Source organism: Bombina bombina, chromosome 3, assembly GCF_027579735.1.
Source record: "Bombina bombina isolate aBomBom1 chromosome 3, aBomBom1.pri, whole genome shotgun sequence".
In the NCBI taxonomy this organism is placed as follows: domain Eukaryota; kingdom Metazoa; phylum Chordata; class Amphibia; order Anura; family Bombinatoridae; genus Bombina; species Bombina bombina.
The window spans coordinates 819,624,242-819,647,749 of record NC_069501.1 but is presented as its reverse complement, the minus strand read 5'-3'; the positions used below and the strand labels follow the sequence as shown (position 1 = coordinate 819,647,749).

Genomic DNA, 23,508 nt, shown 5'->3' with positions numbered 1-23,508 from the left:
TCAGAATCTTGGAGATTACTCTTGGAAGAAGAACTAGAGGCGGAAAGATATAGGCAGGATGATACTTCCAGGGAAGTGATAATGCATCCACTGCCTCCGCCTGAGGATCCCGGGATCTGGACAGATACCTGGGAAGTTTCTTGTTTAGATGGGACGCCATCAGATCTATTTCTGGAAGTTCCCACATTTGAACAAGCTGAAGAAATACCTCTGGGTGAAGAGACCATTCGCCCGGATGCAACGTTTGGCGACTGAGATAATCCGCTTCCCAATTGTCTACACCTGGAATATGAACCGCAGAGATTAGACAGGAGCTGGATTCCGCCCAAACCAAAATTCGAGATACTTCTTTCATAGCCAGAGGACTGTGAGTCCCTCCTTGATGATTGATGTATGCCACAGTTGTGACATTGTCTGTCTGAAAACAAATGAACGATTCTCTCTTCAGAAGAGGCCAAAACTGAAGAGCTCTGAAAATTGCACGGAGTTCCAAAATATTGATCGGTAATCTCACCTCCTGAGATTCCCAAACTCCTTGTGCCGTCAGAGATCCCCACACAGCTCCCCAACCTGTGAGACTTGCATCTGTTGAAATTACAGTCCAGGTCGGAAGCACAAAAGAAGCCCCCTGAATTAAACGATGGTGATCTGTCCACCATGTTAGAGAGTGTCGAACAATCGGTTTTAAAGATATTAATTGAGATATCTTCGTGTAATCCTTGCACCATTGCTTCAGCATACAGAGCTGAAGAGGTCGCATGTGAAAACGAGCAAAGGGGATCGCGTCCGATGCAGCAGTCATAAGACCTAGAATTTCCATGCATAAGGCTACCGAAGGGAATGATTGTGACTGAAGGTTTCGACAAGCTGTAATCAATTTTAAACGTCTCTTGTCTGTTAAAGACAGAGTCATGGACACTGAATCCATCTGGAAACCCAGAAAGGTTACCTTTGTCTGAGGAATCAAAGAACTTTTTGGTAAATTGATCCTCCAACCATGATCTTGAAGAAACAACACAAGTCGATTCGTATGAGACTCTGCTAAATGTAAAGACTGAGCAAGTACCAAGATATCGTCCAAATAAGGAAATACCACAATACCCTGTTCTCTGATTACAGACAGCAGGGCACCGAGAACCTTTGTAAAAATTCTTGGAGCTGTAGCTAGGCCAAACGGCAGAGCCACAAACTGGTAATGCTTGTCTAGGAAAGAGAATCTCAGAAACTGATAGTGATCTGGATGAATCGGAATATGCAGATATGCATCCTGTAAATCTATTGTGGACATATAATTCCCTTGCTGAACAAAAGGTAAGATAGTCCTTACAGTTACCATCTTGAACGTTGGTATCCTTACATAACGATTCAATATTTTTAGATCCAGAACTGGTCTGAAGGAATTCTCCTTCTTTGGTACAATGAAGAGATTTGAATAAAACCCCATCCCCTGTTCCGGAACTGGAACTGACATAATTACTCCAGTCAACTCTAGATCTGAAACACATTTCAGAAATGCTTGAGCTTTTACTGGATTTACTGGGACACGGGAAAGAAAAAATCTCTTTGCAGGAGGTCTCAACTTGAAACAAATTCTGTACCCTTCTGAAACAATGCTCTGAATCCAAAGATTGTGAACAGAATTGACCCAAATTTCTTTGAAAAAACGTAACCTGCCCCCTACCAGCTGAGCTGGAATGAGGGCCGCACCTTCATGTGGACTTAGAAGCAGGCTTTGCCTTTCTAGCTGGCTTGGATTTATTCCAGACTGGAGATGGTCTCCAAACTGAAACTGCTCCTGAAGATGAAGGATCAGGCTTTTGTTCTTTGTTGAAACGAAAGGAACGAAAACGATTATTAGCCCTGTTTTTACCTTTAGATTTTTTATCCTGTGGTAAAAAAGTTCCTTTCCCACCAGTAACAGTTGAAATAATGGAATCCAACTGAGAACCAAATAATTTGTTACCCTGGAAAGAAATGGAAAGTAAAGTTGATTTAGAAGCCATATCAGCATTCCAAGTTTTAAGCCATAAAGCTCTTCTAGCTAAAATAGCTAGAGACATAAACCTGACATCAACTCTGATAATATCAAAAATGGCATCACAGATAAAATTATTAGCATGTTGAAGAAGAATAATAATATCATGAGAATCACGATGTGTTACTTGTTGCGCTAAAGTTTCCAACCAAAAAGTTGAAGCTGCAGCAACATCAGCCAAAGATATAGCAGGTCTAAGAAGATTACCTGAACACAGATAAGCTTTTCTTAGAAAGGACTCCATTTTCCTATCTAGAGGATCCTTAAACGAAGTACCATCTGACGTAGGAATAGTAGTACGTTTAGCAAGGGTAGAAATAGCCCCATCAACTTTAGGGATCTTGTCCCAAAATTCTAATCTGTCAGGCGGCACAGGATATAATTGCTTAAAACGTTTAGAAGGAGTAAATGAATTACCCAAATTATCCCATTCTTTGGAAATTACTGCAGAAATAGCATCAGGGACAGGAAAAACTTCTGGAATAACTACAGGAGTTTTAAAAACCTTATTTAAACGTTTAGATTTAGTATCAAGAGGACCAGAATCCTCTATTTCTAAAGCAATTAGGACTTCTTTAAGTAAAGAACGAATACATTCCATTTTAAATAAATATGAAGATTTATCAGCATCAACCTCTGAGACAGAATCCTATGAACCAGAGGAATCATCAGAATCAGAATGATGATGTTCAGTTAAAAATTCATCTGTAGGGAGAGAAGTTTTAAAAGATTTTTTATGTTTACTAGAAGGAGAAATAACAGACATAGCCTTCTTTATGGATTCAGAAACAAAATCTCATATTATCAGGAACATTCTGCACCTTAGATGTTGAAGGAACTGCAACAGGCAATGGTACTTTACTAAAGGAAATATTATCTGCTTTAACAAGTTTGTCATGACAATCAATACAAACAACAGCTGGAGGAATAGCTACCAAAAGTTTACAGCAGATACACTTAGCTTTGGTAGATTCAACACTTGACAGCGATTTTCCTGTAGTATCTTCTGACTCAGATGCAACGTGAGACATCTTGCAATATGTAAGAGAAAAAACAACATATATATAAAGCAAAATTGATCAAATTCCTTAAATGACAGTTTCAGGAATGGGAAAAAATGCCAAAGAGCAAGCTTCTAGCAACCAGAAGCAATAAAAAATGAGACTTAAATAATGTGGAGACAAGAGTGACGCCCATATTTTTTCGCGCCAAATAAGACGCCCACATTATTTGGCGCCTAAATGCTTTTTGGCGCCAAAAATGACGCCACATCCGGAACGCCGACATTTTTGGCGCAAAATAACGTCAAAAAGTGACGCAACTTCCGGCGACACGTATGACGCCGGAAACGGAAATAGAATTTTTGCGCCAAAAAAGTCCGCGCCAAGAATGACGCAATAAAATGAAGCATTTTCAGCCCCCGCGAGCCTAATAGCCCACAGGGAAAAAGTCAAATTTAAGGTAAGAAAAATGTTAAATTAAAATGCATTATCACAAATATGAAACTGACTGTCTGAAAAATAAGGAAAGTTGAACATTCTGAGTCAAGGCAAATAAATGTTTGAATACATATATTTAGAACTTTATAAACAAAGTGCCCAACCATAGCTAGGAGTGTCACAAAAAATAAGACTTACTTACCCCAGGACACTCATCTACATATAGTAGATAGCCAAACCAGTACTGAAACGAGAATCAGTAGAGGTAATGGTATATATAAGAGTATATCGTCGATCTGAAAAGGGAGGTAAGAGATGAATCTCTACGACCGATAACAGAGAACCTATGAAATAGACCCCTTAGAAGGAGATCACTGCATTCAAATAGGCAATACTCCTCACATCCCTCTGACATTCACTGCACGCTGAGAGGAAAACCGGGCCCCAACTTGCTGCGGAGCGCATATCAACGTAGAATCTAGCACAAACTTACTTCACCACCTCCATCGGAGGCAAAGTTTGTAAAACTGAATTGTGGGTGTGGTGAGGGGTGTATTTGTGGGCATTTTGAGGTTTGGGAAACTTTGCCCCTCCTGGTAGGAATGTATATCCCATACGTCACTAGCTCATGGACTCTTGCTAATTACATGAAAGAAATAAGACTTACTTACCCTAAGACACTCATCTACATATAGTAGATAGCCAAACCAGTACTGAAACGAGAATCAGTAGAGGTCATGGTATATAAGAGTATATCGTCGATCTGAACAGAAAACCTATGAAATAGATCCCGTAGAAGGAGACCATTGAATTCAAATAGGCAATACTCTCTTCACATCCCTCTGACATTCACTGCACTCTGAGAGGAAAACCGGGCTCCAGCCTGCTGCGAAGCGCATATCAACGAAGAATCTAGCACAAACTTACTTCACCACCTCCACGGGAGGCAAAGTTTGTAAAACTGAATTGTGGGTGTGGTGAGGGGTGTATTTATAGGCATTTTGAGGTTTGGGAAACTTTGCCCCTCCTGGTAGGAATGTATATCCCATACGTCACTAGCTCATGGACTCTTGCTAATTACATGAAAGAAACTTACTTCACTACCTATGCTTATTAAGATATGTAGAATAAATGGAAAACTCCTCAAAGCTTAAAATTTACCATCACTTTAAGAAAGAAATCTTTTATAATATATCTTATTTTACTATACATATATAGATATTAGAAACATTTAAAAAAAAAATTACTTACCTTGACAATGGTCCACAAGTGCTGCAAGTGTTTTTAGTCTAATTTTAGGATCGTATGTCCAAACTAAGAGACGTCTAAGTGTTAAATTGCTATCCAGACCCAAATTTACACCTTGGTCATCTTCAACCTGTAACTAATTTCAAGAGAAAATGTATTTTTAGTAAAATTGGATATAAATGGGTTCAGAACAACTAGCATTCCTTTATCCATGAACTTCACTCCTATAACACCAGATATTTTATTAACCCTAACAGAAATATAACAAGATTCAACAGTCAGACACTGAAATGGGAGTGCTGAACTATGACAGACACAATTAAAGTTTGCAGAGACAAAGACTTCTTTAAACTACTTTAAGGTCCATCTAATGAAGAGGAAAAGCAGCCATTCCAGTGGAAAATGTTGAATAACCTTGAAGGACAGGTGATTGTTTTAGAAATGTCAATGTTTATGAATATTAATTGTTTTTTTGTTTGTTTTTTTTAGTCAAATTCTTTTTATTGAAGTGAATCAATACACATCCAACAACATATATGCACATTATGGTATACATTACAGTATTAAAGATGTTAAAGGAAGGCATAGATCCAAACATTTGTAGAACAAGTACCATATGAGGAGGAGAGAAAAAAAAAACTCGGTATAGCCATTAAGTTTAGGGGAGGGAAGAGGGGGAAAAGGGGGACTGTCCAGCCTCGGGGTCGCGTTGAAAAGCGGCATTCTGCTCTTGTCGAAGTGGGACATCATTAGCTTAGTTGGATCTCATTGTTCTAATGTATTCATCCCATATTGCTTGTATTGATATAAAGTTGTCTGTGCTACCTCTCTTATAAACGGAATACTCCTCTAACTCTAGTAACTCGGTCACTTTAGCCCCCCACATTCCAAGAGTGGGAACATCTTTTGCTTTCCAGTGTCTGGCAATCAGGATTTTCACGCTGTTAGTAAATATTCGGAACAAAGGGAGAAGAGATTTAAAAGGAAGCTTGACGGACCTATTTAGCAGCCAAATGAGGGGATCAGCTGGCAGGGTCGTATGTAATATATTACCGGACTTCATCTATTATTTTGTACCAGAAGTGGTTTAGCTGAGAGCACCACCACCACATGTGACCCATGCCACTCCCTACATGGCCACATCTCCAGCATTTGTTACTGGTGTTGTGATATAGCCGGTGTAATTTCCTTGGAGTTAGATACCAACAGTGTAGTATTTTATAATTGGTTTCTAGAATAGATGCTGAAGTGGATGACTTTTTGGTATTAATGAATATATTAGTAGCTGTTTGAGGTAGAATGATTATGCCCAGCTCCCTTTCCCACATTTCTATAGAGTAAGGAAGATTACCTGGTGTGGGTTGGGTGAGGATTTTATATATAGCAGAAAGAGAGTGTTTAATTGGTGAGGTTAAGAAATAGAGTTTCTCGATATTAGTTGGAGGGCGAGTCATGTTATTTTTATGTTTATGTGTGGTTATATAGTTATGGAGTCTTCTGTAAGAAAACCAGTTGCGTGCCCATTCGTAGCCCCTATCTATCAGTTGTGTTTGAGTATTTATGGAATCGTTGGTGGTGACGTTATGTAGGAGAATATCATCTTCACTAGAGGTGTTAGGTAGTGATGTTTGTAAGAGATTTATAGAGAAGTCAGGGTTATTTCTGAGGGAAGTTAGAGGACCAGGGTTAGAGGATAGACAAGGGTGATGGTAAGAAGCCCTTTTCCACTGTGTGAATGTCTCTTTTGTGATGGGGTTAAGTAGTGTTTTAATTTTTTCATGGAAGTTAGGGCTCCAACATGTAGAAGCTAGTGATAAGTTGGGGTTAAGTTGTCTCTCAAGTCGGACCCACCTCCTCTGATCATCTCCCACTCTCCAGTCCAGAATTCTTTGCAGGTAAATGGACATTCTATATTTTTCTAGGTCGGGTAAACCCAACCCACCATGTTCCCGCGGTAGCAGCATGGTCTTTTTATTTATTCTAGGTGGTTTTTTCTTCCACACGAAAGAGTTGATTAAGTTTTGTATTTGGGAGAGGTACTTAGGAGGTAGAGGCACCGGAACCGCACTCATAATATAGAGCAATCTTGGGAAGATATTCATTTTTATAGTGTGGATTCTGCCCCACCAGGAGAGCTTTTTTGAGCCCCACGAAGAAAGGTCTCGCATTATTGCTGTTTTGATATGTGTGTAGTTAGTATGAAATAGATTGTCGACTGACCGAGGAAGATAAATTCCTAGGTATTTGAGAGCTTTAGAACAACATTTCAAGGGGCAGCAATTTTTAATTACGTTTACAGAATGGTCGGATAGGCCGAGGGCCAATATTTCAGATTTGTTTGGATTGATAAGGAAATTTGTGAGCTTATTAAAGAGGGATAATTTGGATAGGAGAGGAGGGATGGAGGTTTCAGGTTCGGTCAAAGAGAATAGGATGTCGTCAGCAAATAACGAAATCTTAAATTCATCATCCTCCACTGTGACACCTTGGATTTCAGGTGTATTCCTAATCTTCAGTGCAAAGGTTTCAATAAATAGGGCAAATAAAAGGGGGGAGAGGGGGCAGCCCTGTCGTGTTCCATTTGTAATTTCGATCGGTGAGGATAGGGAGCCGTTTACTAAAATACGAGCACTGGACGAGGAATATAGGGCAAATATGCGTTGAAGGGTTGTTGGGCCAAGGCCGAAAGCATGTAGGGTAGCTCTTTGTTTGGTTTTTTTTTAACAGTTTTCTGATAGCTCCTGCCATATTCGTCAACTTGGGGTACGAAATTAATTCCATTATAAATGTAGAAAAGCACTACTTTTTTCTGAGGTTAAAAAAGTGTATGAGAAAATAATACTTTGACAGTGGAACTAGCAACAATAGATAGATAGATAGATAGATAGATAGATAGATAGATAGATAGATAGAAATATAGAAATATAGAAATACTGGAAACAAAATAGGAAAGAACTTTTTTTCTGAGGATGCAAAACCCTATGCAAAAAAACAGAATTTATGCTTACCTGATAAATTACTTTCTCCAACGGTGTGTCCGGTCCACGGCATCATCCTTACTTGTGGGAATATCTCTTCCCCAACAGGAAATGGCAAAGAGTCCCAGCAAAGCTGGCCATATAGTCCTTCCTAGGCTCCGCCCACCCCAGTCATTCGACCGACGGACAGGAGGAAAAATATAGGAGAAACCATATGGTAACGTGGTGACTGTAGTTAGAGAAAATAATTCATCAGACCTGATTAAAAAACCAGGGCGGGCCGTGGACCGGACACACCGTTGGAGAAAGTAATTTATCAGGTAAGCATAAATTCTGTTTTCTCCAACATTGGTGTGTCCGGTCCACAGCGTCATCCTTACTTGTGGGAACCAATACCAAAGCTTTAGGACACGGATGAAGGGAGGGAGCAAATCAGGTTACCTAAACGGAAGGCACCACGGCTTGCAAAACCTTTCTCCCAAAAATAGCCTCCGAAGAAGCATAAGTATCAAATTTGTAAAATTTGGCAAAAGTGTGCAGTGAAGACCAAGTCGCTGCCTTACATATCTGATCAACAGAAGCCTCGTTCTTGAAGGCCCATGTGGAAGCCACAGCCCTAGTGGAGTGAGCTGTGATTCTTTCAGGAGGCTGCCGTCCGGCAGTCTCATAAGCCAATCGGATGATGCTTTTAAGCCAAAAGGAAAGAGAGGTAGAAGTTGCTTTTTGACCTCTCCTTTTACCAGAATAGACGACAAACAGAGAAGATGTTTGTCTGAACTCTTTTGTAGCTTCTAAGTAGAATTTTAGAGCACGGACTACATCTAAATTGTGTAGCAAACGTTTCTTCTTTGAAACTGGTTTCGGACACAAAGAAGGTACAACTATCTCCTGGTTAATATTCTTGTTGGAAACAACCTTTGGAAGAAAACCAGGCTTAGTACGCAAAACAACCTTATCTGAATGGAACACCAGATAGGGCGGAGTACACTGCAGAGCAGATAACTCTGAAACTCTTCTAGCAGAAGAAATAGCAACCAAAAACAAAACTTTCCAAGATAATAACTTAATATCTATGGAATGTAGAGGTTCAAACGGAACCCCTTGAAGAACTGAAAGAACTAGATTTAGACTCCAGGGAGGAGTCAAAGGTCTGTAAACAGGCTTGATCCTAACCAGAGCCTGAACAAATGCTTGAACATCTGGCACAGCTGCCAGTCGTTTGTGTAGTAAGACAGATAAAGCAGAAATCTGTCCCTTTAGAGAACTCGCAGATAATCCTTTATCCAAACCTTCTTGCAGAAAGGAAAGAATCTTAGGAATTTTTATCTTATTCCATGGGAATCCCTTGGATTCACACCAACAGATATATCTTTTCCATATTTTATGGTAAATCTTTCTAGTTACCGGTTTTCTGGCCTGAACCAGAGTATCTGTCACAGAATCTGAAAACCCACGCTTTGATAGAATCAAGCGTTCAATCTCCAAGCGAATGGACCCTGAACAAGAAGGTCCTGTCTCAAAGGTAGGTTCCATGGTGGAACCGATGACATATTCACCAGGTCTGCATACCAAGTCCTGCGTGGCCACGCAGGAGCTATCAAGATCACCGAGGCCCTCTCCTGTTTGATCCTGGCTACCAGCCTGGGAATGAGAGGAAACGGTGGAAACACATAAGCTAGGTTGAAGGTCCAAGGTGCTACTAGTGCATCCACTAGAGTCGCCTTGGGATCCCTGGATCTGGACCCGTAGTAAGGAACCTTGAAGTTCTGACGAGACGCCATCAGATCCATGTCTGGAATGCCCCATAATTGAGTCAACTGGGCAAAGATCTCCGGGTGGAGTTCCCACTCCCCCGGATGGAATGTCTGACGACTCAGATAATCCGCTTCCCAGTTTTCCACACCTGGGATGTGGATTGCAGATAGATGGCAGGAGTGATCCTCCGCCCATTGTATTATTTTGGTCACTTCTTTCATCACTAGGGAACTCCTTGTTCCCCCCTGATGATTGATATACGCAACAGTCGTCATGTTGTCTGATTGGAATCTTATGAATCTGGCCTTTGCAAGCTGAGGCCAAGCCCTGAGAGCATTGAATATCGCTCTTAGTTCCAGAATGTTTATCGGGAGAAGAGACTCTTCCCGAGACCATAGTCCCTGAGCTTTCAGGGATTCCCAGACCGCGCCCCAGCCCACTAGACTGGCGTCGGTCGTGACAATGACCCACTCTGGTCTGCGGAAGCTCATTCCCTGGGATAGATGGTCCAGGGTCAGCCACCAACGGAGTGAATCTCTGGTCTTCTGATCTACTTGAATCACTGGAGACAAGTCTGTATAGTCCCCATTCCACTGTTTGAGCATGCACAGTTGTAATGGTCTTAGATGAATTCGTGCAAAAGGAACTATGTCCACTGCTGCAACCATCAACCCTACTACTTCCATGCACTGAGCTATGGAAGGACGTGGAACAGAGTGAAGAACTTGACAAGTGCTTAGAAGTTTTGACTTTCTGACATCTGTCAGAAAAATCCTCATTTCTAAGGAATCTATTATTGTTCCCAAGAAGGGAACTCTTGTTGACGGAGACAGAGAACTTTTTTCTATGTTCACCTTCCATCCGTGAGATCTGAGAAAGGCCAGATCGATGTCTGTATGAGCCTTTGCTTTTGAAAGGGACGACGCTTGTATTAGAATGTCGTCCAAGTATGGTACTACTGCAATGCCCCTCGGTCTTAGAACCGCTAGAAGGGACCCGAGTACCTTTGTGAAAATCCTTGGAGCAGTGGCTAACCCGAATGGGAGGGCCACAAACTGGTAATGTTTGTCCAGAAAGGCGAACCTTAGGAACTGATGATGTTCTTTGTGGATAGGAATATGTAGGTACGCATCCTTTAGATCCACGGTAGTCATAAATTGACCTTCCTGGATAGTGGGTAGAATCGTTCGAATGGTTTCCATTTTGAACGATGGTACCCTGAGAAATTTGTTTAGGATCTTTAAATCCAGAATTGGTCTGAAGGTTCCCTCTTTTTTGGGAACTACGAACAGATTTGAGTAAAATCCCATTCCTTGTTCCGTCATTGGAACAGGGTGTATCACTCCCATCTTTAACAGGTCTTCTACACAATGTAGACGCCTGTCTCTTTATTTGGTTTAAGGATAAGTGAGACGTGTGGAACCTTCCCCTTGGGGGTAGTTCCCTGAATTCCAGAAGATAACCCTGAGAAACTATTTCTAGTGCCCAGGGATCCTGAACATCTCTTGCCCAAGCCTGAGCAAAGAGAGAGAGAGTCTGCCCCCTACTAGATCCGGTCCCGGATCGGGGGCTACTCCTTCATGCTGTTTTGTTAGCAGCAGCAGGCTTCTTGGCCTGCTTACCCTTGTTCCAGCCTTGCATAGGTTTCCAGGCTGGTTTGGGCTGTGAGGCATTACCCTCTTGCTTAGAGGATGCAGAATTAGAGGCCGGTCCGTTCCTGAAATTGCGAAAGGAACGAAAATTAGACTTATTCTTGGCCTTGAAAGGCCTATCTTGTGGAAGGGCGTGGCCCTTTCCCCCAGTGATGTCTGAGATAATCTCTTTCAATTCTGGCCCAAAGAGAGTTTTACCTTTGAAAGGGCTGTTAAGCAATTTTGTCTTGGATGATACATCCGCTGACCAAGACTTTAGCCAAAGCGCTCTGCGCGCCACAATTGCAAACCCTGAATTTTTCGCCGCTAATCTAGCTAATTGAAAAGCGGCATCTAAAATAAAAGAGTTAGCCAACTTAAGTGCGTGAACTCTGTCCATAACCTCCTCATATGGAGTCTCTCTACTGAGCGACTTTTCTAGTTCCTCGAACCAGAACCCCGCTGCTGTAGTGACAGGAACAATGCACGAAATGGGTTGCAGAAGGTAACCTTGCTGTACAAAAATCTTTTTAAGCAAACCTTCCAATTTTTTTATCCATAGGATCTTTGAAAGCACAACTATCCTCGATAGGAATAGTAGTTCGCTTGTTCAGAGTAGAAACTGCCCCCTCGACCTTAGGGACTGTCTGCCATAAGTCCTTTCTGGGGTCGACCATAGGAAATAATTTCTTAAATATAGGGGGGGGGACAAAAGGTATGCCGGGCTTCTCCCACTCCTTATTCACTATGTCCGCCACCCGCTTGGGTATAGGAAAAGCGTCGGGGTGCACCGGAACCTCTAGAAACTTGTCCATCTTGCATAATTTCTCTGGAATGACCAAGTTGTCACAATCATCCAGAGTAGATAACACCTCCTTAAGCAGTGCGCGGAGATGTTCTAATTTAAATTTAAATGTCACAACATCAGGTTCAGCTTGTTGAGAAATTTTTCCAGAATCTGAAATTTCCCCATCTGACAAAACCTCCCTCATGGCCACTTCAGATTGGTGTGAGGGTATGACAGAACAATTATCATCAGCGCCCTCCTGCTCTTCAGTGTTTAAAACAGAGCAATCGCGCTTTCTCTGATATGCAGGCATTTTGGATAAAATATTTGCTATGGAGTTATCCATTACAGCCGTCAATTGTTGCATGGTAAAAAGCATTGCCGCGCTAGATGTACTAGGGGCCTCCTGCGTGGGCAAAACTGGTCTAGACACAGTAGGAGATGATGTAGTATCATGTCTACTCCCCTCATCTGAGGAATCATCTTGGGCAATTTCATTATCTGTGGCAGTACTGTCCTTACTTTGTTTGGACGCTATGGCACAATTATCACACAATTTTGAATGGGGAGACACATTGGCTTTCATACATATAGAACATAGCTTATCCGAAGGCACAGACATGTTAAACAGGCTTAAACTTGTCAATAAAGCACAAAAACCGTTTTAAAACAAAACCGTTACTGTCTCTTTAAATTTTAAACAGAGCACACTTTATTACTGAATATGTGAAAAAGTATGAAGGAATTGTTCAAAATTTACCAAAATTTCACCACAGTGTCTTAAAGCATTAAAAGTATTGCATACCAATTTTCAGAGCTTTAACCCTTAAAATAACGGAACCGGAGCTGTTTACAAATTTAACCCCTATACAGTCCCAGCTACAGCCTTTGCTGTGACCTAACCAAGCCCAGAGGGGAATACGATACCAAATGACGCCTTCTAAAAACTTTTCCAACTACTTTCAGGTCCTCACACATGCATCTGCATGTCTTGCTCTCAAAAACAACTGCGCAGTAATGGCGCGAAAATGAGGCTCAGCCTACAACTGGGAAGGCCCTTCCTGACTGGAAAAGGTGTCTAACATAGTGCCTGACGTTAAAAAACGTTCCCCAAGTTTATACGTGTGAATTATCAGCATAAACATGTATAAAATGTCCAAATAAAGCAATCGATTTAGCCCATAAAAGTGTCTACCAGTTTTATAGCCCATATTAAGCCCTTTATTCTGTTTGAAACTAAGAAAATGGCTTACCGGTCCCCATGAGGGGAAATGACAGCCTTCCAGCATTAAACAGTCTTGTTAGAAATATGGCTAGTCATACCTTAAGCAGAAAAGTCTGCTGTTTCCCCCAACTGAAGTTACTTCATCTCAACAGTCCTATGTGGAAACAGCAATCGATTTTAGTTACTGTCTGCTAAAATCATCTTCCTCTCACAAACAGAAATCTTCATCCTTTTCTGTTTCAGAGTAAATAGTACATACCAGCACTATTTTAAAATAACAAACTCTTGATAGTAGAATAAAAAAACTACATTTAAACACCACATACTCTTAACCATCTCCGTGGAGATGTTGCCTGTGCAACGGCAAAGAGAATGACTGGGGTGGGCGGAGCCTAGGATGGACTATATGGCCAGCTTTGCTGGGACTCTTTGCCATTTCCTGTTAGGGAAGAGATATTCCCACAAGTAAGGATGACGCCGTGGACCGGACACACCAATGTTGGAGAAATAATACTTTCACAGTGGCACTATCAATTACCTGAAAGAGCCTTTAATCACATAAATGGGAGAGTGTGCAGGAGCTTGTACAATTTCCTATTCAAAACAGCTTGCTCTGTTGTAGAAGTTAGTCAGAAATGCCACAGCACCAGAGATATTTCCAAAATATTATTCCTTTATTTTAAAGTATAACATGCGACATTTAGGCCTCATAGGCATTAATCATGCATCCATCTTGCTCTGTGGTAAGCTAGGTTATCACAGAGCAAAAGTCATTTTTCCAGAAAGCATTGCCTTCATATGAGTATTGGAAATCTGTCTTCCTCTTCTATTGCGAAAGAGAGAAAACACTTTCTTCAAGTATTTCACTGTTTCTAACAAGCATAACTACCAAAATGTTTCAGAAAAAACAAATTTATTCTTACCTGATAAATGTATTTATTTCTTGACACGGTGAGTCCAGGGATCATCTTAATTACTGTTGGGAATATCACACCTGACCAGCAGGAGGAGGCAAAGAGCACCACAGCAAAAGCTGTTAAATACCACATCCCCTACCCATAATCCCCAGTTATTCGACCAAAGGGAAAGAAGAAAGGAAGTAATCTAAGGTGCAGAGGTGCCTGAGGTTTATAGAGAAGCAAACTTTTTGAAAAAAAAGGGCGGGCCGTGGACTCACCGAGTCAAGAAATAAATCAGGTAAGAATAAATTATATATTCTTTCTAATGACACAGTGAGTCCACGGATCATCTTAATTACTGTTGGGAACCAATACCCAAGCTAGAGGACACGGATGATAAGGGAGGGACAAGATAGTTAACCTAAACAGAAGGCACCACTGTTTGAAGAACCTTTCTCCCAAAAGAAGCCTCTGCTGAAGCAAAAGTATCAAATTTGTAACATTTAGAAAATGTATGCAAAGAAGACCAAGTCACAGCCTTGCAAAGCTGATCTACAGAAGCTCCATTCTTGAAAGCCCAAGATGATGAAACAGCCCTCGTGGAATCAGCCGTGATTCTCTCAGGAGGCTGCAGACCAGCAGTCTCATATTCCAAGCGAATAACACTCCTCAACCAACAAGAAAGAGAAGTAGCCGTAGCTTTCTTACCCTTACGCTTCCCAAAAAACATAATTTATGCTTACCTGATAAATTTATTTCTCTTGTGATGTATCGAGTCCACGGATTCATCCTTACTTGTGGGATATTCTCCTCCCCTACAGGAAGTGGCAGAGAGCACCCACAGCAGAGCTGCCAATATAGCTCCCCCCTTAGCTCCACCCCCCAGTCATTCGACCGAAGGCTAGGAAGAAAAAGGAGAAACTATAGGGTGCAGTGGTGACAAAGTTTAAAAATATAAATATATATGCCTGTCTTAATAAACAGGTGCTATCAGAATCACCGAAGCTCTCTCCTGCTTTATTCTGGCAACCAGACGTAGAAGGAGAGGAAATACATAGGCCAGGTTGAAGGACCAAGGCACTGCTAGAGCATCTATCAGTACCGCCTTGGGATCCCGGGACCTGGACACGTAACGAGAAAGTTTGGCATTCTGACGGGACGCCATCAGATCCAATTCTGGTGTGCCCCATAGCTGAATCAGCAGGGTAAATACCTCCGGATGGAGTTCCCACTCCCCCAGATGAAAAGTCTAACGACTTAGGAAATCCGCCTCCCAGTTCTCTACTCCTGGGATGTGGATTGCTGAGAGATGGCAAGAGTGATCCTCTGCCCATCGGATTATTTTGGTTACCTCCATCATCGCTAGAGAACATTTTGTTCCTCCTTGATGATTGATATAAGCTACAGTCGTGATGTTGTCCGACTGAAACCTGATGAATTTGGCCACAGCAAGCTGAGGCCACGCCTGAAGTGCATTGAATATCGCTCTCAGTTCTAGAATATTTATCGGGAGAAGAGATTCCTCCCGAGACCATAAGCCCTGTGCTTTCAGGGAGTTCCAGACTACATCCCAGCCTAGCAGGCTGGCATCTGTCGTTACAATGAGCCACTCTGGCCTGCGGAAACACATTCCCTGAGACAGGTGCTCCTGAGACAACCACCAGAGAAGAGAATCTCTGGTGGTCTGGTCCAGATGCAGTTGAGGAGACAAATCTGCATAATCCCGATTCCACTGTTTGAGCATGCATAGTTGTAGTGGTCTGAGGTGTAGGCGGGCAAAAGGAACTATGTCCATTGCCGCTACCATGAGTCCGATTACCTCCATATACTGAGCCACTGATGGCCGAGGAATGGAATGAATATTTTCATTTCTACCGAGTCTATCAGAGTCCCTAGGAAGGAAACTCTTATAAGAGGGAAGAGAAAACTCCTTTTTTATGATCATTGTCCACCCGTGAGATCTCAGAAAAGCCAACACAATGTCCGTGTGAGACTTGGATAGCTGGAAAGTTGACGCCTGAATTAAGATGTCGTCTAGATAAGGCGCCACTGCTATGCCCCGTGGTCGTAGAACCGCCAGAAGAGACCATAGCACCCATGTGAAAATTCTGTGAATAGGGATGTATAAATAAGCATCCTTTAAGTCCACGGTGGTCATATATTGACCCTCCTGGATCAGAGGTAGAATAGACCGAATAGTCTCCATCTTGAATGATGGAACTTTGAGGAACTTGTTTAGAATTTTGAGATCCAAGATTGATCTGAAAGTTCCCTCTTTTTTGGAAACCACAAAAAGGTTTGAGTAAAATCCTAGCCCCTGTTCCTCTTTTGGGACTGGGCAGATCACCCCCATAAGATGTAGGTCTTCTACACAGCGTAAGAACGCCTCTCTCTTTGTCTGTTTACAGACAATCGAGAAATGTGAAAAGTCCCCCTTGGAAGAGAGCCTTTGAATTCCAGAAAATATCCCTGGGACACAATTTCTAAAGCCCAGGGATCGTGAACATCTCTTGCCCAAGCCTGAGCGAAGAGAGTCTGCCCCCTACTAGATCCGGTCCTGGATCGGGGGCTACCCCTTCATGCTGTCTTAGAAGCAGCTGCAGGCCTCTTGGCCTGTTTACCCTTGTTCCAAGCCTGGTTAGATCTCCAGACTGACTTGGATTGGGCAAAATTCCCCTCTTGCTTTGCAGCAGAGGAAGCTGAAGCGGGACCACTCTTTAAATTCCAAAAGGAAAGAAAATTATTTTGTTTGGTCCTCATCTTAATTGATCTATCCTGAGGGAGGGCATGACCTTTCCCTACAGTGATGTCTGAAATAATCTCTTTCAGTTCAGGCCCGAATAGTCTTTCCTTTGAAAGGGATGTTCAAAAGTTTAGTTTTAGATGACACAAGCAGACTAGGATTTAAGCCATAACGCCCTGCGTGCTAAAATGGCCAAACCTGAATTATTTGCCGCTAATTTAGCCAGTTGAAAAGCAGCATCTGTAATAAAAGAATTAGCCAATTTAAGGGCCTTAATTCTGTCCAAAATTTCTTCTAATGGAGTCCCCATCTGAAGAGCCTCTTCTAGAGCCTCAAACCAGAAAGCAGCTGTAGTAGTTGCAGGAACAATCCACGCAATAGGTTGAAGAAGAAAACCTTGATGAACAAAAATTTTCTTCAGGAGACCCTCTAATTTTTTATCCATAGGATCTTTGAAAGCACAACTGACTTCCATAGGTATAGTTGTACGCTTAGACAGAGTAGAAATAGCTCCATCCACCTTAGGAACTGTCTGCCACGAGTCCCCCATTGTGTCAGATATGGGAAACATTTTCTTAAAAACAGGAGGGGGAATGAACGGAATACCTGGTCTATCCCACTCCTTAGCAATAATATTCACAATCCTCTTAGGGACTGGAAAAAAAACATCAGTGTAAACAGGAACCTCTAAGTATTTATCCATCTTGCACAATTTCTCTGGGACCACTATAGGGTCACATTCATCTAGAGTCGCTAATACCACCCTGAGCAATAAACGGAGGTGTTCAAGCTTAAATTTAAAGGCCGTCATATCAGAATCTGTCTGAGGAAGCATCTTTCCTGAATCAGAAATTTCTCCCTCAGATATCAAATCCCTCACCCCTACCTCAGAGCATTGTGAGGACATATCAGATACGGCTACTAAAGCGTCAGACTGCTCAGCATTTTTCCTTAACCCAGAGCTGTCCCGCTTTCCTTGTAAACCAGGCAGTTAGGATAAAACCTCTGTGAGGGTTGTATTCATAACTGTGGCCATGTCTTGTAAAATAAATTAATTTGACGCACTAGAGGTACTTGGCATCTCTTGTGCGGGCGTTACTGGTTGTGACACTTGGGGAGAGCTAGATGGTGAATCCTCATTTACTTCTGACTGAGAATCATCTATTGCTCTATTTTTTAAGTGCTAATATATGTTCTTTATAGTTTATAGACATAAGTACAATTGGGACACATTCTAAGAGGGGGTACCACAATGGCTTCCAAACATATTGAACAAGGATTTTCCTTGGTGTCAGACATGTTAAACAGGCTAGTAATGTAACAAGCAAGCTTGGAAAACACTGTAATCAAAGTAAATAACACTTAGAAATAAAACGGTACTGTGCCTTTAAGAGATAAAAAAGCTGCACAAATTCTGCAAAACAGTGTAAAAAAGCAGTAAACATAACGAATTTTTTACAGTAGTATCAAATAGCCTTAGTAACTTTGCACAGATATGCAAATAAACAATTAACCCCTTAATGGCAAAACCGGATTGAAAAAAACATCAAAACCGGTAAAAAAGACTTTCAACACTTTGCCACAGCTCTGCTGTGGCTCCTACCTGCCCTTCAAACAATTTGTGGGGGGAAAAACTTCTTTTACAGCCCTCAAACACGGCAGGAACCTCTGGAGAAGCAGTTAGAAGTCCCAGAGGAAAAGAAACTGCACAACTGAGGCGCGAAAATAGGCCCCTCCCACCTCACTCAATGTTTTGAGGCCTAACAGACTAACACTAGAGTGTCTCTAAATTAACCATGTGGGTTAGAAAACTCAAAAACAAGCCACAATGACCCCTTTAGTCCCTTCAAAAAAACGTTATAATTGCATCATTCACTGAATAAACAAAAACGTTTTTACCAAACAGTGTCACCAGTAACTAATGAGCCCTTCATGCAAGCTGAAATTCCTATCCAAGTGTCTGAAGACAGCTTACCCTTCCCTCATGGGGATATTGCCAGCCTTTTCTAGAAATAACATAGTCTGTCTAGAAAAAAATAGACTGAACATACCTTAATGCAGTTTAGCCTGCAAACTGTTCCCCCAACTGAAGTTTTCCTGTACTCTTCAGTCCTTGTGAGAATAGCAGTGGATCTTAGTTACAAAATGCTAAGATTACCTCCATGCAGAAATCTTCATCCCTTTTCTGCCAGAGAGTAAATAGTACACACCGGTACCATTTAAGATAAACTTTTGCTTGAGAAAATAAAAAACTAACATTTTTGTCACCACACTCCTCTTTGCTCTTCCTAGCAGTTAAGCAGGCAGAGAGAATGACTGGGGGGTGGAGCAAAGGGGGGAGCTATATAGGCAGCTCTGCTGTGGGTGATCTCTTTGCCACTTCCTGTAGGGGAGAATATCCCACAAGTAAGGATGAATCCGTGGACTCGATACATCTTACAAGAGAAAAAGGCAACAAATAAAGAGGAAGGCTGGTGGAAATCCTTAGTCGCCTGCAAATAATATTTCAATGCACGAACCACGTCCAGGTTGTGCAACAAACGCTCCTTATGAGAAGAAAGATTAGGACACAAAGAAGGAACAACCATCTCTTGATTAATATTCTTAAAAACCCAAGGCAGTACGCATAACTACCTTATCAGAGTGAAAAATAAGAAAAGAAGATTCATACTGTAAGGCTGAAAGCTCAGAAATTCTTCTAGCCAAAGAAATAGCCACCAGAAACAAAACCTTCCAAGATAACATCTTAATATCCAAAGAATGCATAGGTTCAAACGGAGTCTGTTGAAGGACTCTAAGAACCAAATTAAGACTCCAAGGCCTGACAAAAAGAATGAACATCTGGCACACCTGCCAGGCGCTTGTGCAATAAAATAGATAAAAGCAGAAATTTGACCCTTCAGGGTACTAGCAGATAAACCTTTCTCCAAACCCTCTTGGAGAAAAGACAAAATCCTAGGAATCCTAACTCTATTCCACAAGTAGCCTTTGGATTCACACTAATACAAATATTTACGCCAAATCTTGTAATAAATCTCCTAGTCACAGGCTTACGCGCCTGAATCATAGTCTCAATGATTGACTCAGAAAAACAACGCTTAGAAAGAATCAAGCGTTCAATCTCCGAGCAGTCAGCTTCAGAGAAACGAAATTTGGATGAAGGAAAGGACCCTGCAGAAGCAGGTCCTACCTTAATGGAAGACGCCAAGGTGGAAGGGAAGACATCTACACCAGATCTGCAAACCAGATTCTGCCAGGCCACGCCGGAGCAATGAGAATCACCAATGACCTCTCTTGTTTGACCAGAGCAATGACCCAAGGAAGAAGAGCAAACGGAGGGAACACATATGCCAGACTGAAATTCCAAGGAACTGCCAGAGCATCTATCAGAACAGTCCGAGGATCATTTGACCTCGACTCGTACCTCGGGAGCTTGGCATTCTGAAGAGATGCCATGAGATGCAACTCCGGCTGCCCCCCAACTGAGAATCAAGCTGGTAAATACCTCTGGATGAAGTTCCCACTCCCCTGGATGAAAAGTCTGTCTGCTCAGAAAATCTGCTTCCCAATTTTCCACCCCTGGAATGTGGATAGCAGACAGACAACAGTTGTGAATCTCCGCCCACTGAATAATCTTGGCTACCTCTGTCATGGCCAAGGAACTCCGAGTTCCTCACTGATGATTGATGTAAGCCACTGACATTTGTTGTCCGACTGAAACCTGATAAACTGGGATTGAGGCTAGCTGAGGCCAGGCTAGAAGAGCACTGAAAATTGCTATCAGTTCCAAAACATTTTGAAGAACCGACTCCTCCCGAGTCCATAGACCCTGAGCCCTTAATGAACCCCAGACAGCACCCCAGCCCAACAAACTGGCCTAGCAAACGGAATGATGTCCAGGACTGAAACCATTAGACCAATAACCTCCATGCACTGAGCCACTGACGGCCAAGGAAGGGACTGAAGAACAAGACACGTATTGAAAATCTTTGAGTTTCTTGCTTCTGTCAGAAAAAATTTAATCTCTAGAGAATTTATAATGGCCCCCAAAATTACCACTCTTGTAGCCGGAATTAAGGAACTTTTTCATAAATTCACCTTCCTACCATGGGAGCGCAGAAAAGACAACAACTCTGTGTGGTAGTTTGCTAGTTGAAAAGATGGAGCCTGAACTAGAATGTCGTCCAGATAATGAGACACTGAAACATCCTTCAATCGAAGCACCGCCAACAATGCTCCAAGAGCAAAAGTAAGAGCTGCAAACTGAAAATGTTTGTCTAGAAATGCAAATCTTAGGAACCTGTGATGATCCCTGTGAATGGAAATATGCAGATATGCATCCTTTAGGTCCACTGTGGTCACGAACTGACCATCCTGAACCAAAGGAAGAATGGAATAAATAGTTTCCATCGTTTAGACGGAACCCGGAGAAACTTGTTTACACTCTTGAGATCTAAAATAGGTCTGAAACTTCCCTCCTTGTTGGGAACGACAAAGAGATTGGAATAAAAACCCAGACCCTGTTCCTGAACCGGAACAGGAACTATCACACCCATGTCGGAAAGATTCTGAACACAACGTAAGAACGCCTCTCCTTTTATCTGGTTTACAGATAACCTGGAGAGAAGAAACCTGCCTCTGGGATGAAAATTCTTGAACTCCAGTTTGTAACCCTGGGACACGATATCTACCACCCAGGAATCCTGAACATCTTGAACCCAAGCTTGAGCGAAGAAAGAGAGTCTGCCCCCCACAAAATCCATTCCCAGATCGGGGGCAGACCCTTCATGCTGATTTTTAGTCAGCAACAGGCTTCCTGGACTGCTTCCCCTTATTCCAAGACTGATTTGACTTCCAAGATGGCTTGGACTGTTCCTGCTTGGAGGAAGAGGAGGAAGATTTACCAGAGAAGTTACGAAAGGAATGAAAATTACTCTGCCGAACCTTCTGTTTATTTCTTTTATCCTGAGGAAGAGAATGCCCCTTCCCTCCCGTAATATAAGAAATAATCTCAGCCAAACCTGGCCCAAACAAGGTCTTACCCTTGTAAGGAATAGACAAAAGCTTAGACTTAGAGGACACATCCGCAGACCAGGATTTTAACCATAAACCTCTGCAAGCTAAAATGGCAAAACCAGAAATTTTAGTTCCCAACTTGATGACCTGCAGAGAACCATCTGCAATAAAGGAATTAGCCAACTTCAAAGCCTTGATTCTATCTTGAATTTCTTCAAGAGGAGTATCTTGCTGAATAGATTCAGACAATGCATCAAACCAATATGCTGCCGCACTAGTAACCGTAGCAATACATGCAGCTGGTTGCCATTGATACCCCTGGTGAACATAAATCTTGTTAAAGGGACACTGAACCCAATTTTTTTCTTTTGTGATTCAGATAGAGCATGCAATTTTAAGCAACTTTCTAATTTACTACTATTATCAATTTGTCTTCGTTCACTTGCTATCTCAATTTGAAAAAGAACGCATCTAAGCTTCTTTTTTTGGTTCAGAATATGGACAGCACTTTTTTTTATTGGTGGATGAATTTTTCCACCTATCAGCAAGAATAACCCAGGATATTCACCAAAAATGGGCCGGCATCTAAACTTACATGCAAATCTGTTCAACATAGGCATCATTTTTGAATGCCCATGAGGAAGCCACAGCTCTAGTGGAATGAGCCATAATTCGTGCAGGAGGCTGCTGTCCAGCAGTCTCATATGCAAACCGAATGATGCTCATCAGCCAAAATGAAAGAGAGGGAGCCGTAGCTTTCTGACCCCTACGCTTCCCAGAAAAAACAATAAACATGGAAGAAGATTGACAAAAATCCTTAGTGGCCTGTAAGTAAAACTTTAAAGCACGGACCACGTCCAAATTATGTAACAGCCGCTCCTTCTTAGAAGAAGGATTAGGACACAAGGAACAACAATTTCCTGATTAATATTCTTATTAGAAACAACCTGAGGAAGGAAACCAGGTTTGGTACGTAAGACCACCTTATCAGAATGGAAAAAAAGATAAGGAGAATAACATTGTAATGCTGAAAGTTCAGAAACTCTGCGAGAAGAAGAAATAGCAACCAAAAATAAAACTTTCCAAGATAACAACTTAATATCTATGGAATGCATAGGTTCAAACGGAACCCCTTGAAGAACATTAAGAACTAAATTCAAACTCCAAGGAGGAGCAATTGGTCTAAACACAGGCCTGATTCTAGTCAGAGCCTGACAAAAAGATTGAACGTCTGGAACATCTGCCAGAAGTTTGTGTAGCAAAATAGACAAAGCAGAAATCTGTCCCTTTAAGAAACTTGCTGACAACCCTTTCTCAAATCCTTCTTGGAGAAAAGATAAAATCCTGGGAATCCTAACCCTACTCCATGAGTAGCCCTTGGATTCGCACCAATAAAGATATTTACGCCATATCTTATGGTAAATCTTTCTAGTAATAGGCTTACGTGCCTGAATCAAGGTATCAATGACCGAATCAGAGAACCCTAGCTTAGATAAAATCAAGCGTTCAATCTCCAAGCAGTTAGTTGCAGAGAAATTAGATTTGGATGATGGAAGGGTCCCTGAATGAGAAGGTCTTTCCTCAATGGAAGCTTCCATGGTGGCTAAGATGACATATCCACCAGATCGGCATACCAAGTTCTGCAAGGCCACGCAGGAGCGATGACGATCATCAAGGCCCTCTCCTGTTTGACTCGAGCAATCACCCGGGGAAGGAGAGCAAATGGAGGGAACACATAAGCTAGGTTGAACG

General features: G+C 41.9%; 1 protein-coding gene across 1 annotated transcript in view; it reads right to left on the bottom strand.

Annotated features, from left to right (window-relative positions):
- The window catches only part of TUBGCP3 (tubulin gamma complex associated protein 3), a 932,421-nt gene that overhangs the window by 451,312 nt on the left and 457,601 nt on the right, over positions 1–23,508 (bottom strand). The window contains exon 8 of the mRNA XM_053705469.1: positions 4,726–4,858. Coding sequence (XP_053561444.1) covers positions 4,726–4,858 — 133 coding nt within the window. The remainder of the gene's footprint in view (positions 1–4,725; positions 4,859–23,508) is intronic.